Raw genomic sequence first — 15,845 nt, 5'->3', positions numbered from 1 at the left:
CTGGAGGTGTTTGATCGGGATCATGGAGCTGGTCTTTCTGTCAGCCTGTCCCTCTCTGCACCTCTAACCCTCCAGCTGCCCCACTATGGCGCTCCCGGTAAACGACTCCTGCTCCGTGCCTGACCTCCCCGAGTTCAATCGGTCAGAGGACGACGGACACACACCGGAGTCGGTGATTGTGCCGGTGGTGTTCGGGATCATTTTCGTGTTGGGGGTGGTGGGGAACATTTTAGTGCTAGTAGTGATAGGGAAGGTGGGGTACAGCGCAGGTGGGGGAGGCGGCGGTGGAAGTGGAGGAGGAGTTGGGAGGCGCTCGCTTAGCCCGACCAACATCTTCATCCTGAACCTGAGCGTGGCGGACCTCGGCTTCCTGCTCTTCTGCGTGCCCTTCCAAGCCACCATTTACACTCTGCCGGAGTGGGTGTTCGGGGCCTTCCTCTGTACGTTTGTACACTACATCTTCACCGTCAACATGCTTGTGAGCATCTTCACGCTCGTGGCCATGTCCGTGGACCGCTACATTGCCGTGGTGCGCTCCAACAAATCTCTGAGCGTCCGGAGCCCAAGGAACGCACTGGCAGGGCTGTGCGTCATCTGGACGATGTCTCTGGTGTGCTCGGTGCCGGTGGCCAAGCACCAGGGCCTCATTAGCTACCACAACGGAACTTTCTGCTGGGAGGACTGGGCCGGAGCCTCCAAAAACGCCTACAAAGTGACCCTCCTGGTGTTGGGGTACCTGCTACCGCTGCTCCTCATCAGCTGCTGTTACACTAAGGTCAGTTCAAAATAGGAGGCATTTAACAGGGTAATGTTTGACTCCCAGCTGCAGTAAAACAGGCATTAAGAACAGAGCAGAAGGTCCAAAGGCCGTGCACAAAGTCCTGCAGATCATAAAAGCTGTGCGTAAAAACGCGCGTGAGGCGCGCACTCACCAGCACCGGTGTGGCGCTTCAGAATAAAACCAATTCAATAGGTCAGCTTAATGTGGGTCACATGTGATAAACCGATATGACCAAACTATGATAACATCATACAAAATACCCAGCTGAAGTTTCAGAATAAACGCACCAGACGCAGGTAAGAAGCTTTTGCTTCATCGTAATGATTATCGAGACATTTCCCAGAGGTTAAATATTCGTTTCCCCAACTGTTTTATTTAAATGAAACTTAACATCAAATATGGTTCATTTTCTTTAAACCAGGCAGTAAAAACATCAGCATCCTAGACCCCTGATAACCGGTTTAATATCCATCCTCTGCATTTAAATTTATGATCAGACTGTCAGAGATCTGTGAGCGTCAAAGCTGATCTGTTATAAGTCAGTCATAAATAACCGTTCAGCGATACCTGTAGCAGTTATTATCAGTTTATGTGTAAAATGTTTTCTGATTCATTCATTAATTGCTTTAAAACGCAATTAATCACATTTTCTGCTAATAAAAGTCTGGAATCCAGCCAAAGAAAAATCTCTGAACACGTTTGCACTGTTTAATAAACAAATAATACAAAAATATTAATTTTACATATAAATTCAGTTCTGATGGGTTAACCATTTGCTCTCACTTATTTAATAAACAAACAAAACTTACAAAATAATAAGTATTAAATGAGTACAAGTCCGTCCTTCCATCAGCTTATCCCCTTCAGGTTCACAGGGGGGCTGGAACCAATCCCAGCTTGCCACTGGAATGTGAAAAATGTATTTATTTTATTGGCGAAGTGCTTTTAATACCTACAGATTGTTGACTTGAACTACACATTGATTAGATTAAACAGATTTAAAATGAACATTTCTGTTGCTTCCTGAAAGTGGCTGTAATTCGGTTACCAGGGAACTAATTAATAAATAAATTCACAATAAATTCCAGGTTCATTTATTTGGATTTTTTTCACGGTTAAAGTCACTTATCAGATAAAAGTGTCAAGCTGAAGTAGCACAGAGTCAGTTTGTGTTTATGTAACAGCCGACTGTCACAATAAAAGTCCTCTGGTGTGGCCTGTGACTTCCTCCAGCTGGCATCTAACTGTGTAACTTTAACCTTCAGCTGCTGATATGAGTACAAGTTGACCAAGTTGATGCATTTGCTGTTTACAGACCAGTTGATCCATTTTTGATAAATCATTAAGAAGTATTTCTTTCAAAATTAATCTGTCTGCTCTACTTTTTCTCTCCAGATTTTATTTCATCTCCATAAAAAAATGAAGAACATGTCCAAGAAGTCTGAGCGCTCCAAAAAAAAAGTAAGGGTCTCCTCTTCCTTCTGTGCTGCGCTGCATGCAGGGAGACCAAGCATACGATTACCTTCTGTGGAAGAATCACTCAGTTGTAAATGCATTACACATGGCTCGTGAATTAAAAAGGCTGCAGGTGTTCCAGCTTTTATTTTTAATGAGTTGTTGGAAAGACAGCTTGCTGTTTCCTGTAAGTAAACTTTCATCCAAACTGGTAGGGACTATGGGTCTGGTACTGGTACAGCAGCAAGCCAGTGCACAGTATTATCAAACCATACAGGAAAAAGAGAGAGTCAAAACTGAAAACGAGCACCAGCGGGCTGTTTGAACACTGTTACTGTTACGATGAAGAGATGCTGAGGAGGATTCCCTGTAACAGGATGATTGGCAGCTGTATTAACTGTAAGAAATGAGTTATTTTATATGAAACTTTTGGCTGCCAGGCTGTTTTTTTTCTCCCAGAATATAAACAGGTTCTTTAATTAAAAAAAAAAGGAAACAGGTTCATTATGAAGAACTGGCTCATCTTAAAAGGTTTTGCCTGAAAAAGAAACTTATGAGCTCCTCTAAAACAATAGCAGCTGGCACTGAAGGTGGTCTTTTCTTCTTGGCGCTGTCCTCTCTGTCTTCTTTCTCTGTGAGCCACATGGAGAGAACAGTTACATTTAAAGGAGAGATAAGAAAAGGAGCATTAGCAGAGCTTGAACGTTGATCTGTTTTTCTTACAGGAAACACAGCTCAGTTCGGGAGAAAGAAGCTGTATCAGGGATGACGTGGAGAGGGTAGTTTTAAAAAAACAAATAAGAAAAAAGTGGTGCCTACCTGAATGCACATGCAGCCATCTTGTTTTATCAGCAAATATTTTTTTGTTTTTGCATATATTTTGTTTTTTAGAAATGCATACGCTTATAACTCTGGTGCTTAGCATATAGAAGTTCTTCACAAACTAGAATGTTTAGTGGTAAAAAGGAACCGCATTCATTTGAAATGTGGGGAAACGTTGCCCATCTCGAGCATCTCTTCTGGAGCATGTTGCCCCGTGTTTGCATGGGTTCTCTAGCTTTTTATCTTCTCTACAATAAGTTGTAATCCTTAATTGAAACAGCATCTGAGTTGTTAGAGCAAAGAGTCTGGTGTAAGACAGCACCTGTTTCTTTTAGGTCTGGTGGACCTCCCCCATGGCATTTCATACTACGCCAAAATAAATAAGTAATAGATAAACAATAAAATATCAGAAAATTTGTGTTTTTTCACTATGTACCATAAAAACAGATAATTTTCACATTAACAAAAAGCAAAACAAAATACAGATTCTGCCAGTTAAAAAATGTCTGATTTTGGATTACGGGACGGTCTGCGTAATGTGCTAATAGAACTGTTTCTGTAATTTTACACATTTATTTCTTAGAATTTAAGCCCAAATCAAATCAGCATTTCTTTATAGAAAAAAAGAGATGTATTTTTGAAATTGGACTTCTTTCCCTTGTATTAGAATATCAAACTGATTACATCTGTAGTTGAACATCAGTTTTCTGTCACGCTGAGGAACTCTGAATGTCTTTTCTCTTTGCTGGGGGCGGGCCAGTTAGCGTCTTTACCAGGCATGGCTCTATGAGGGGGCTATGTCTCCTTTTTCAGATTGCCGACACTTTGCTTTCAGAGACCCTGCCAGGGGCATTTGTCACCAGCAATACTGATCTTGGGATTAATTGAGCAAGGACACCCCCATCACACCATGATAAGGGTGGAGAGGTATTTGAAACTAATGAAGTTGATTTTTGTTATTCTATTTAAAATGTATGCTTTGGTCTGCATAATATGGAACCTCAGGTTTAAAGCCACTGAGGGAACAAGAAAAAATCAATATAATATGATTAAACATCACCATCACAGTCAAACCTGTTCAGCCAGCAGCTCAGTTGTGTTAGCTCACCTGCCCCATCATGTAGGTCATAGTTTGCCCAGAGTGTGACAGCTGTGGAGCAGTAGAAGTTCAACATGACAGGTGTGGGCGACAAGCCTCAAAGATTGAGTTACTTGGTCCTAGCTGGCAGGCGACAGTGTGCAGATCTCCCGTACCAACAGATCAGAGAGACATTAGCTACAGGCAATTTACAACAAAGTATCTGCTGCTTCTCGGGTCAGTGGAGCAGGAATAAACGCTACTGGGTAAATATTTAGACAACAGGACTAAGAATAGAGGAGATTCCCACAAAGTCTGAAGAGGAGAGAAATGTTGGGCCTTCATTCACACCAGTTCCATCCTCTGTGGAAACAAGAGACACCATAACACTGATAACAATTATGTAAGCGCTCACGTCAGATTGATGTTTCAGTGTCACGGAAACACCAGCCAGCTGAGTTCTTTGTGAGGACATACTGCTGTATATATAAATATATCCCAGCTCGCCCTGTGGACGGTCTTTATCCTTCAAGCTCGGATCCACCAGACCCAAGTCAACCAGAGGACTCGGGCCTTGAGGGTCCTGGGCTGTATCGTTCCCAGGACTGCGCTCTTCTGGACAGATTCCTTGGATGACGTTTCTGGGATCTGCTGGAGTCAACAGCCTAGTTTGAGGGTCACTGCCCCGAGTGCTCAGATCAGACCATTTTTTGCCATCACCCTCCACATCTCTCAAGCTCCTTTCTCAGTCCTTGGTACTTCTTGAACTTTTCACGTTCCTTCTTCCTGATGTTGTTATCCTGTCTTCCTCTGCTTGTCCACCGCTATGTCCAACTGGTTAGCCCTCACCAGTTTGTCCCTCTGTATCTGGAAGTCCCACAGGATCTTGCCTTGGTCATTCTCAACAACCCAAGGATCACCTGCAGGGCGTAGGTCAGGGGTGGGCAATTCCAGGCCTCGAGGGCCGGTGTCCTGCAGGTTTTAGATCTCACCTTGGGTCAGCACACCTGAATCACATGATTAGTTCGATACCAGGCCTCTGGAGAACTTCAGGACATGTTGAGGAGCTAATTTAGCCATTTAAATCAGGTGTGTTGGTTCAAGGACACATATAAAACCTGCAAGGACACCGGCCCTCAAGGCCTGGAGTTGCCCACCCCTGGCGTAGGTGTTGATTGCCTGGGTCGTGTTCTTCCTCTACAGCTCACTCCTCAGAAGTTGCATTATTCTCTGCAGGATTTTGGTGGGTGTGACTTTCCTTGTGGCCTCTTCATGGTCTTCATTTTCCTATTCCCAGGCACTTGCAGCTGCCCTCGATGTCTGTACACAGCAAATCCAGCATGTCCAAATTAACACTGTCGGATTTGATTTCAACACTATTAAAGTGTCTATATGGGTCCACACCAGAGAGTGTTAATTTAACTCTTTTTGGAGAGTTGGTACGTTAACTCTGATTTAGTGTTAAACACCAAATCTGTCTGGAGTTGATAATTTAACACTTGGTGTTAAGAGTTTATATATTAACTCTCAAAGAGTATTTTAGTTTAACTACGTAAGAGTTATCTTCTAATTCATTCTAAAAAGCGGGAATTTTACTGTTCTGAACTTCTAGACATTTCTTTTGGAAATAAACATTTACTAAAAAGATGCAATGGTTTTTGAAAAACATTTATTCTGAACTGTGCACCACAATTTCAAAACATTTTCTGAAAGATGTAACAGTGTACATGTTCTCACTTTCATTAGAATTGTGTTTATCAAAAGGTCTGACATGGTAAATGCAAATAACAGCATTCTCATCACTTATTTCTTCAATACAATATGCATGTCCTTCATTCATCCCTTTGTGGAACTTCAGCGCACTTCTGCTCTCCCCCATATTCCATCTTCACAAGCATATCCTGTGTGGAGATTGAATAAAAATTAGTTGACACTAATTAATGGCACAAATAATCCAGTAAACAATTGCAGCACAGTAAAAAAGAAAAAGGAATCCTCTTTGAGTCACTACTTGTGTAAAGTATTTTCCCAAAAGACAAAGACACAGGCAACAGGTAATACTGAACTAAATGTAAAACCTCAACCTTTTTCCATTTTTACCTAAACCGTGTGCACAAAACTCTGGAGGGATCTATGCTAACGTAGAACCCAGTCAGGACGCCTGCTACTGCTTTTTGCTCGTTTGTTTGTTTGTTTTTATGGGCGATCGTTTTCAGGCTTCAAGTAGTACCATTATACCAACATTTCACATTCTACACATTGTTTTAGGTGTATTTGACCAAAAGTTTGACTGAAAATTCACATGCAAGCTTTTTTTCAAGGCTGTGGTATTTGCCCGCAAACGATACCTTTCAGCTAGCTAAAACAGAATATTATGCTATCACCGAGCAACATGGCTAATGCCTTTCACACAGCTTTGTCTCAACTCCAAAGAGCCACAGAAGTAAAAGTTAATAATAATAATTTAAACAATCTTTGAAAAAATGACTTACCAAGCATGGCAAACAACTCAAATATGTAGAGCAAAATGTTCTGAAACGGCTTCACTTCAGCTTCGATTGGAGCCGTGCTGGGGGCGGAGTCTGTGAATTTACTCTGTTGGTGTCATAGCCCCTGTAGGAGTTCAGAGTTAAGAGGTCAAGAGTTAATGTTTCCATTGTAACACCTCCAGATTTGACAGAGAAACACTCATTTTTAACACTCGATTTTAACTACTATCATTTTACACCTCAGAGTTACATTAAAAGAATGTGACTCTGCTTAGAGTAAAATTAACTCTACTTTTGCAAGAAGACTATTAACACCAAAACATTTAACACTTTTGAATTTGCTGTGTAGTGTAAATTTCTGGTAGTGCAATCCCCTCAGTTCTGGCTACCTTCCTTCTCTCTGTTACCATCTGACTACACATCTGTAGTCCGAATGACATTCTGATGTGATTGCTGTACCTCCTTGTGGTGTGTATCAGTGAATTGATTTCTCGTTCATGTTGGGTTGCGTCCTCATCCCAGATGCTCTTAAAGTATTGCTCTGTCTCCAGCTGTAGTGGGGCTGTTCTCATACTGTTCCCCTACCTTGGATGGTTCAGTGGAGAACATCTGGTTTATTGTCCTAGATTCTATCTCTATGGTATACCAGAGGGATAGAAGCTTCTAAGGCCTCAGATATAGATAGCTTTCAGTACTACTTTTTAGGCACCCCTTAGAGAGGGGGTGCACAGTTGCCCCATCCATCCTCTCCAATGCCTGGGTCTGGCTCTTGGCTGGGTACTGAAGTTTGTCAATCTCTGCTCTCTGCATCTTTATGCATCGCCATGATCTCCGCAAGCATCTGGCCCAGCAGCTGGACCGGCTGTGCGGGCTGCGGGTCTGCCCGTGCACTGCTGGCTCTGGGTCCATTGTGTAACTGACCCATTTAAAAAAAAGGGCCATGGGTCATACTCGAACCCGGGCTTGCTACTCTCAGGCATGTGATATATGACCGTATGCTCATCTAACTGAGCTAAACGACAATTGGAGAAGGCATAGAGAGGGCTTAAGCTAACACATTAAACCGGAGATGGCCGCCGTGTATTAAATTTATTTCAACAAAGTAACTGTATTCTGATTACCACCTTTTTAAATGGTAAGTGTAACAGAATACAGTTACTCATATTTTGTACTTTAAATACGTAATGCCGGTACATGTATTTCGTTACTCCCTAACACTGCACGCACACACACACACACACACACACACACACACACACACACACACACACACACACACATATATATATACACAATATGTGGTCAGAAATATGCAAAACACCCAAAATAGGCATAAATAAACCAAGAAATGTTTCATCAGTTCTTTCCTGTTACAATATTTGTGCAAGGTTTTATGCTGGTGTGACATGGTTAGATAACACACTTGATTAAAGTGTGAGAGCAGAAACATCATATGAATTCACACAAACAAGAAAGACAATAAAACCATGTAATAAAATATAACAACGCATCGTATGACTAAACAACACCTGTGAATTTATTATGTTTGAAATTAAATAAGGGGCTGGAAACTTGGCACCTTTCAGTGCTTTCCATCCGGACTACATTAGTTTGTTTGAATTTACAAATATTTGCATCAACTTATGAAATAAGAGGACCTGTGGAACAGAATCCATCCGTCCATCCTCTTCCGCTTGTCCGATTCAGGGTCGCGGGGGCGCTGGAGCCTATCCCAGCTGTCTTTGGGTACACACTGGACAGGTCACCAGTCTGTGCATTCACATTCACACCTATGGGCAATTTAGATGTGAACCCCACTAACTGCATTTCTTTGGACTGTGGGAGGAAGCCAGAGTACCAGAGAGACCTCCCGCAAACACGGGGAAAACATGCAACCTCCACACAGAAAGATCCTGACCTGATGGTGAACTCAGGGCCTTCTTGCTGTGAGGCGAGCATGCTGCAGTGGTTAGCACACCAAACAACCTTTTCAAAATATTTCTTGGAAAAGTCCTCAACTCCATATTAAGCAATCAGCTGAGATTTTCCATCTGGGCACTGTTTAGTGCAGTTTTGTCTGTCGGTGGCATTAGTGAGTCTGTTGCTCTTAACTTGCCAGGGTTACTGTTATAAAGAAAAACACATTAGTCCAACAGCTCTTTAAAATAGAATCCAGTGTGTCCATATTCAGACGCTGAGCATGCAGTGGACATGTGGCTCTGTACAACCTTTTAGAAAGGTCGTGGAATCTTTAATGCAGCTGAAAACAGAGAGATTGTTTCCATATAAACAGTATAATGTTTCAGCAGATGTTCGGGTTGAGTGCTGAGTCTCATCTCTTCACGTAAGACTGCAATAAAATTTTACGACGCAGATTTAGCTGCAAAAAACAATGATTTCAACACAAGAGTTCAAAAAACAAGAAGACCCGGCATGATTACTTTGGAACTGAGATCATCTCGGAGGACATGCCATTTCCAGCCTCGCTGTCAGACACGCAGTCAGCTGTTATCTTCAGTCTCATACAATGAAACGCAGACGTCTCGGTCGCTGGTCAGTTTCATCTGCCCACAGTCCTGAGGATGAATAGTTTTATTGATCTTTGTGCAGTAAAGAGAGAAAAAACTAAATCGAATCAGTGTTCGCTGTGTGAACTTTTAAATCAACAACAGATCCCCACAGTACACCTTCATCAGCTGTCTCCTACTTCTTGTAAGGGTCTCGCAGCCTCTATGGAGTTACTCTGTCTCCATGTCTTCAAGAGATTTTCAGGTTTAGCGCTGGCTTTGATTCAGTGATATTCAAATCAGGACTCTGCTTGGTTTGTTGGGCTCAGATGCCTCCTGATGGTCATGGAGGAGAAGTTAAATATACGAGTGAATACATCTTGTAATGCTCAAATATAAAATTAGTTGATGTTTGAAGATGTTTGAAACCCAGGATTCAGCCGAGCACCGTCCTTCACCTGAGAGAAATTTTATTTTTGTGAGACTCAGTTGTGGAAAATGTAAAAGTGAGCGTAGCTGGATTGCTTTCAGCGCTCAGAGTCTGTTTGTACGTCTGAAGTGGACAGACTGTCATCTATCACCTGTCGGCCGCTCTGTTTGGATATATTATAAAGCCCTGCGTATTTTATCATTGTCCATCAGCTAACACACTCACCTGCTTTTGCATCAGACTAGTCTTAAACCCACAAAAGTCGCAAAGGCTCCACAGTTTTAGTCTTGGCTACATCAGCTTTGCTTGATTTACAGTTCAAAGTAATCCTTGAATGTTACACTGGGCCTTAATTCAGGCTTTCAGGTCATCTTCTGTCTGAAAAAAGATGCTTTAGCTCCCTTTAACTGGTGCTTCTTTCAAACAAAAAAAAAAGGAACAGCTGTGTGCCTGAGATGATCATATTAGAGATATCCGCCCTCATTGACAGCAGGTGGGAGTGGAAACAAAGCAGTCTGAAGCCTGAGCTTCTGGCTCTCAGGGAGTACTTTGGCCATGTTTGTTATGATCATCTTCAAATGTAATAGTATATATACAGTATGACAGACGTTAAAAACAAGCATAACAAATATTTTTGGGTCTCTCAGACAGAGATTACAACGTGAGAATATTTTAGGACATGTGGGAGTTTTTCTGGAGAGAAGATGACACTTTAACGAATGTTTGTTTTTTTGCAACTTGAAATTTGCAACATTTTCTGAAAGTGTAGCCATGTAAACATTAGTGGTGTGCTTTAGTTTGGAGGATGAATGAAGTGCTGTCTGTAACAGGATTAGACTTTGTGAGAGCAAACAAGAACAAAACAACCCTTTTATGGAAAAGAGCATGGAAACTGTGAACAGTCAGGACACTTGTAGAAATCAAGTGAAGTGAACATTTTCATGAGAGCATAATGAAAGAATCTTTGCAGACGGGATACTAAGTGAGTGTGAACACATTTTAAAAAAATCAGACATAACTGGGACAAAGCAGTGAGGACTTTTGGGAGAGCGAAAGCTTAATAAATGAGAGCTGAGAAGCTTTTGTTGCCGAGTTGAAGTGTGAAATGGCAGCTGCCTGTGTGGGAGAAGAGGCTTTTTAATTAGATTAAATATTGACATGAACTGAGTATGGATAAATGTGCGGTTCCAGGGTTGTGGGCGGAAATGTGATGTGCTGACTTTGGAGATGAGTCACGGTAAAAATATGACAACAAAAAAATTGGTTTGAAGCTGTTAAGACAAACACTGAACTCATATATATTTCAGGATGTAGTGTCTGGGGATGGGTTATTACTTTCTCTGTTATTACTTTCATTTTTTTAAAGTCAGTTCTTCATTGCCAAAGATTTACAAGAAATGCAGATATTCTTTGAGAACAGCTTGTTAAAGCTCCATCTATAATCAGGCCTATGTTCAGTTTCTGCTGTGAAGTATTTCAGCAGTAAAACAGCGACACACTGTTAAGTGATGTGTTTACCGAGTGCAGGTGAAGTGGAGCAGGATCGGTGTCTGCATTATTGGCCGAGTCTTTGAAGTCCAGACCTGCCTTCTGACAGTTAATAATTAATAGTTATCATCTCCTTGCCCCAAGTTTGGAGATTTTTATTTAAAAAAAACAAAGAAACAAACTTTTGTTTAGGATTTTTTGGTCGCTAGAAGATGCATTTACTGTCCAGTGATTGCCAAGACTTGTGATAGCTTACGGTTTTGTAATGTGGACCTTACACAGTTAATTCACACTTAACCCTGTGACCCTTGGAAACATCACGCGGTTTGAATCTTGCTTCTCAAAAAAGGACAAACTCTGATCTCCATTAGTTTCCAAGTGACTACAGTAACAAGAGATAACATAAAACATGAAAGGTAAAATAAATAGCCATTACCATCTTACGGGTAAAGTACAGATTAAGAAATAGTTCATGAAACAATATTTAGGTCTTTGGTATGTTTCAAAAAGATATTTTAAATAAACTATCACAGCGGAGGAAACTCAAAGTCCCAAAACAGACTGGGATGATAAGAGAAGGGCTGACGATGACTTAGCGGTCTAAAAAAGTACCGAAAAAAACTCTAGGCAGATAACTGTGACAAACACACAAAAACAGTCTGACAAAGAGTGATCGTGGACCACTGGAATATAAGCTGGGGAGCCAGCAGGATGAGTGGTGACAGGTGAGTTTGAGTGTAATGCGCTCATGATGATGCAGAGGGATATTTGATCTATCTTGGGTTACTTTTTCGCTGGTTATGGTCATATGGAGCCTAAATTTCTGTTTTATATTGTAACGTAGAGATCCTACGATAATACAGAGAAACCGCCAACAATCAGACAAGTTCTTGGTGACAGTTGGAAGGAAAAACTCCCTTTCACAGCACGTCTTTCATCCTGTCTTCCTTCTCTCACCCCAACCGGTCGCAGCAGATGGCCCTGCCCCTCCCTGAGCCTGGTTCTGCCGGAGGTTTCTTCCTGTTAAAAGGGAGTTTTTTCCTCCCACTGTCGCCAAAGTGCTTGCTCATAGGGGGTCATATGATTGTTGGGTTTTTTTCTCTGTATGTATTATTGTAGGGTCTACCTTACAATATAAAGCGCCTTGAGGCGACTGTTGTTGTGATTTGGTGCTGTGTAAATAAAATTGAACTGAATTGAATTTTAACAGGAAAAAACAGGCTCAGGGAGGTGCAGTTGGAGTGGTTATTGTTTGCTTTGCAATAATCGCACCAAAAATAAGATTTCTGATAACTGAAAAGAATAAACTAAGAGAGAAAAGCTCTGTATTAAAATAAAGACAAAAATATGGAAAATAATGTGATTCTAGTGATTCACAGATATAATGGTAACATACTGTAGTTAATGAGCATTTAAAAGGGGACCAATTATTCTAATTTCTAGCACATTCATTCATTTATTCATGGACTCTGATAGATTTGCTTTTGTTATTTTATTCTGCAATTATGCTGCCCTGCTCTTGCAGTTTATCATTCACTTTAAGTCAAAATTCCTCTGATTGGCTGCACCTCACAAAGGGTTTTGAACCACAGGTGAGTCAGCCTGCCGTGGTCACAGTCAGAGGCATGTGCCCGAGATGGCATTTTAACAATATTCTCCCTCTAGGACATCATGCAGATCCAATAGAAGAAAAACCTGTCTGAAAGTGAGTGTGCAGAGCAGTCTGAAGCCTGAGCTGCAAGTGGCGGGTTGACGATGGCTGACTCCTCCAGTCCTCAAGTTGAAGCATCAATGGGAAAAATGCCAAACTCCAAATTACCGCTGATGGATCCATTGGAGTGTGTGATAATAAGAAAGTGCTGTCTGAATATTTGTGTAAATGGGTGAAGTGGCTTGTTATTGGCTCAGAGTAGAACAATGCTATATAAGTCCATTTACCTCCTGGCTCGCGGAGATTAGTTGTACATATTTTGGCCTCATCATTCAAATATTTTTCCATGTTTAATATGAACATCCGCCACTGAAAAAGTATATACAGAAAATAAGGAAAGAATAACAGGATTACTTTGAGTGGTGGCGGTGGTGGACTTTAGAGGATAATATTGAGGAATATTAATGGAGATTTGAGGAATCTTTGAGGAGTGTTTGGTCAATATTTGTCGGGCATATTTCTAAGTGTTTGGAAAGTGAATTCACATTGTTTATGGAGTTTTGGTTTAGTATGTGTGGGGAGCTCGGAGAGTATTTGTAAAGTGATTAGGGAGTGTTTGTGGACTATGTGGAGTGTTGGAGAAGTCACTGGCTGAGTGATGGTGATGGTGGAGCACTGGTGAAGTATTTAGACGTTTAGGAGATTACTGCCGGAGTATACAGGGGCGTGCTGATATACTGTACGACATATGTTATCTCTCCCTGCAGACGGCTCAGACGGTCCTCCTGGTCGTCACTGTCTTCACTATCTGCTGGATGCCCCACCACATCATCGTCATGTGGGCGGAGTTCGGCACTTTCCCCCTGACCCAGGGGACCTATGTCTTCCGCCTCGTGTCCCACTGCCTGTCCTATGGAAACTCCTGTGTTAACCCCATCCTGTACGCCTTCCTGTCTGAGAACTTCCGCAAAGCTTGTCGCAAGGTCTTTACCTGCTACTTCCTGTACCCGCCGCCTCCCACAGAAAACGTGGTTCGTTTTCGCATGGAAAACTTCTCCACCACACACTCCACCACCAACATATGAAGGGCCAAGATAAATGACGCTCAGGGTGCTTATCTAGCAGTAAATGAGGGAAAGCTTTTTCTGAGTGGATCTGCTGCAGGCAGGTCACATGAAAATAAGACGGCACGTGATTGGAGGATTTATTCACAAGAAAACAAGAGACTCATCAGAAACTTGCAGAGCCTGCTGGACTGCTTTAAGTTTTGTGTAAAGATATTTCAGATATTGTTTTTAAGCTTTAAACTTAATATTAAAAAAACATTTTGTGATGTGTTGGTTTTTTTATCGAAAATTTTGAAACTTTCATACTTTTATGTTTTTTTTGTTGTTGCTTTTTTTTTTAAATAAGAAGAATTTTTTCAGACCATTAACGCAACCTGAAATCTTTCAGTTTGAAAATGTAAACTGTCATCATATCATACGGTATACAAACGAAATATACATAAACGTTTACATTTTTCATATTTTTATTCATTTTGTTTGGACTGACCGAGAGTCTAAAAGAAAGACATGCGAGTTTAAAGTAACCAGATCAGTTAAAAAATGTAATTATATTTAAAATATAATAAATAATTCTGCAATTTGTTTTTACAAAAATTAATTAATTACTTAAAAAAAACCTTTAAATCTGTATTTCAGTTTTAATGGTGTAAAATTATTTATCTATTTATAATAATTGTGCTGGTTCAGATTATAATTTCAGTTTTTTATAATTCAGTGTTTTTTATTCATTGGCAACCTTTTCGAACCTTTGAAAACATGAAATCTGAATATTTATCCCGATTCAAATGACATTTATAACATCTGGAGTTTGTTTGTGTCTCACGTTATGAAATTAGGTCTGATTCATTAAAAATGTATTAATAATTAATGAAGCTCGTTCAGCTTTGGTCCACAGTCAAACTTTGTGTTTCCTTTCTTTTAGGGGACAGAGAACAGAAATGACCATTTGGATGTGATGAATGTGTGTGCATGAAAGACAATAACACATGTTTATGGACAATTACTCCACATTAGCAACGTACTACCAATGATTTGACTTAACTAGGCAGTGAGCAAGGTCTGTATTTGATGATCTGTGTAATATTTATAGTGTGTGTAATCACAGGTGTTTGACCACAGTTTCTTTGTGTGTAAATAAAGTATGAACTGACTTCAACAAGCGTTGGACTCTCATGTCTATGTGAAGGGCATTGTCCGACATTTAGTGCCAGTATATGTGCAGAGCGAAGAAGAAAAGAAGAAACATATATATGGCATCAAATGAAAACCTGGCAAATAAAAGTGAATAAAACTACCATCTTTATTAAAACGTAAAAGCATAACAAAGGGAAGCAATTGTAATATTCTGTACTCTCGTACTGTTTGGTTAAACATGGTGATGTCAAGTATATCGCTGTATTCTATTATACTATACTGTGTATACTATACAACAGCGGTCCCCAACCCCCGGGCCTCGGACCGGTACCGGTCCGTGAGTCGTTTGGTACCGGGCCGCGAGAGTTGAGGCTCAGGTGTGAAATGTCTGGTTTTCAGGGTTTTATCGGTTTTCAGCATTAGTTTGTTACCGTTTTTATCGTTAACTCGGTTTTCCTGGGTCTTTTCATGTGTGTTATGAATAAATCTTCTTTTTTTCGGTACTGGTACTGGTTTTATTTTGTTGTATTTATCCGCGACACCTTAAAGGCCGGTCCGTGAAAATATTGTCGGGCATAAACCGGTCCGTGGCGCCAAAAAGGTTGGAGACCGCTGCATTAGACTACACGTATGACCAAACATAACGACATATTCATATAGTGCTTTATTCAATACGCTTTCTATACCTGCCAGCCAATGTGGAATCACCAGTTAACCTAATATAAAGCATTTCTGTAAGTTCAGTAAGGAAGATCTGTAATCAATCATCTGACTACTTTCCTGGGTGTTAGTTCTGTTCTTTACATCACTACCTCTTTCTCATGCTGTCAGCCTCAGTACCGTCATCATTAATCTAGTCAAATCATCGTCTTCTTGCCCACCTTCTTTGAGCCACTCTGCCTCCAATTCACGTAGTTTAAATCTGTGCTCTCCATCTGCAGGG

At 40.9% G+C, this 15,845-nt stretch overlaps 1 protein-coding gene and 1 long non-coding RNA gene across 2 annotated transcripts; one reads left to right on the top strand and one right to left on the bottom strand.

Moving 5' to 3' along the window:
- galr1b (galanin receptor 1b) lies at positions 1-14,878 on the top strand. Its single transcript, XM_085408772.1, has 3 exons — positions 1-775; positions 2,177-2,242; positions 13,469-14,878. Exons 1-3 carry the CDS (start codon positions 86-88, stop codon positions 13,784-13,786), a joined length of 1,074 nt encoding a protein of 357 aa, XP_085264898.1. The 5' UTR covers positions 1-85; the 3' UTR covers positions 13,787-14,878.
- Positions 1,476-5,427, bottom strand: LOC146678133 (uncharacterized). Its single transcript, XR_014912023.1, has 2 exons — positions 4,167-5,427; positions 1,476-2,868 (listed from the first exon to the last, which is right to left on the bottom strand). It is a non-coding gene; the product is annotated as an uncharacterized LOC146678133 (long non-coding RNA).
- Positions 14,879-15,845: the final 967 nt, after the last annotated feature.

This window comes from Rhamphochromis longiceps, linkage group LG1 (assembly GCF_057381845.1).
Source record: "Rhamphochromis longiceps isolate RC_006_pf linkage group LG1, R_longiceps_female_GT1.1, whole genome shotgun sequence".
NCBI lineage: Eukaryota > Metazoa > Chordata > Actinopteri > Cichliformes > Cichlidae > Rhamphochromis > Rhamphochromis longiceps.
The sequence above is the reverse complement of the archived record's forward strand: the minus strand, read 5'-3'. Positions and strand labels throughout refer to the sequence as shown.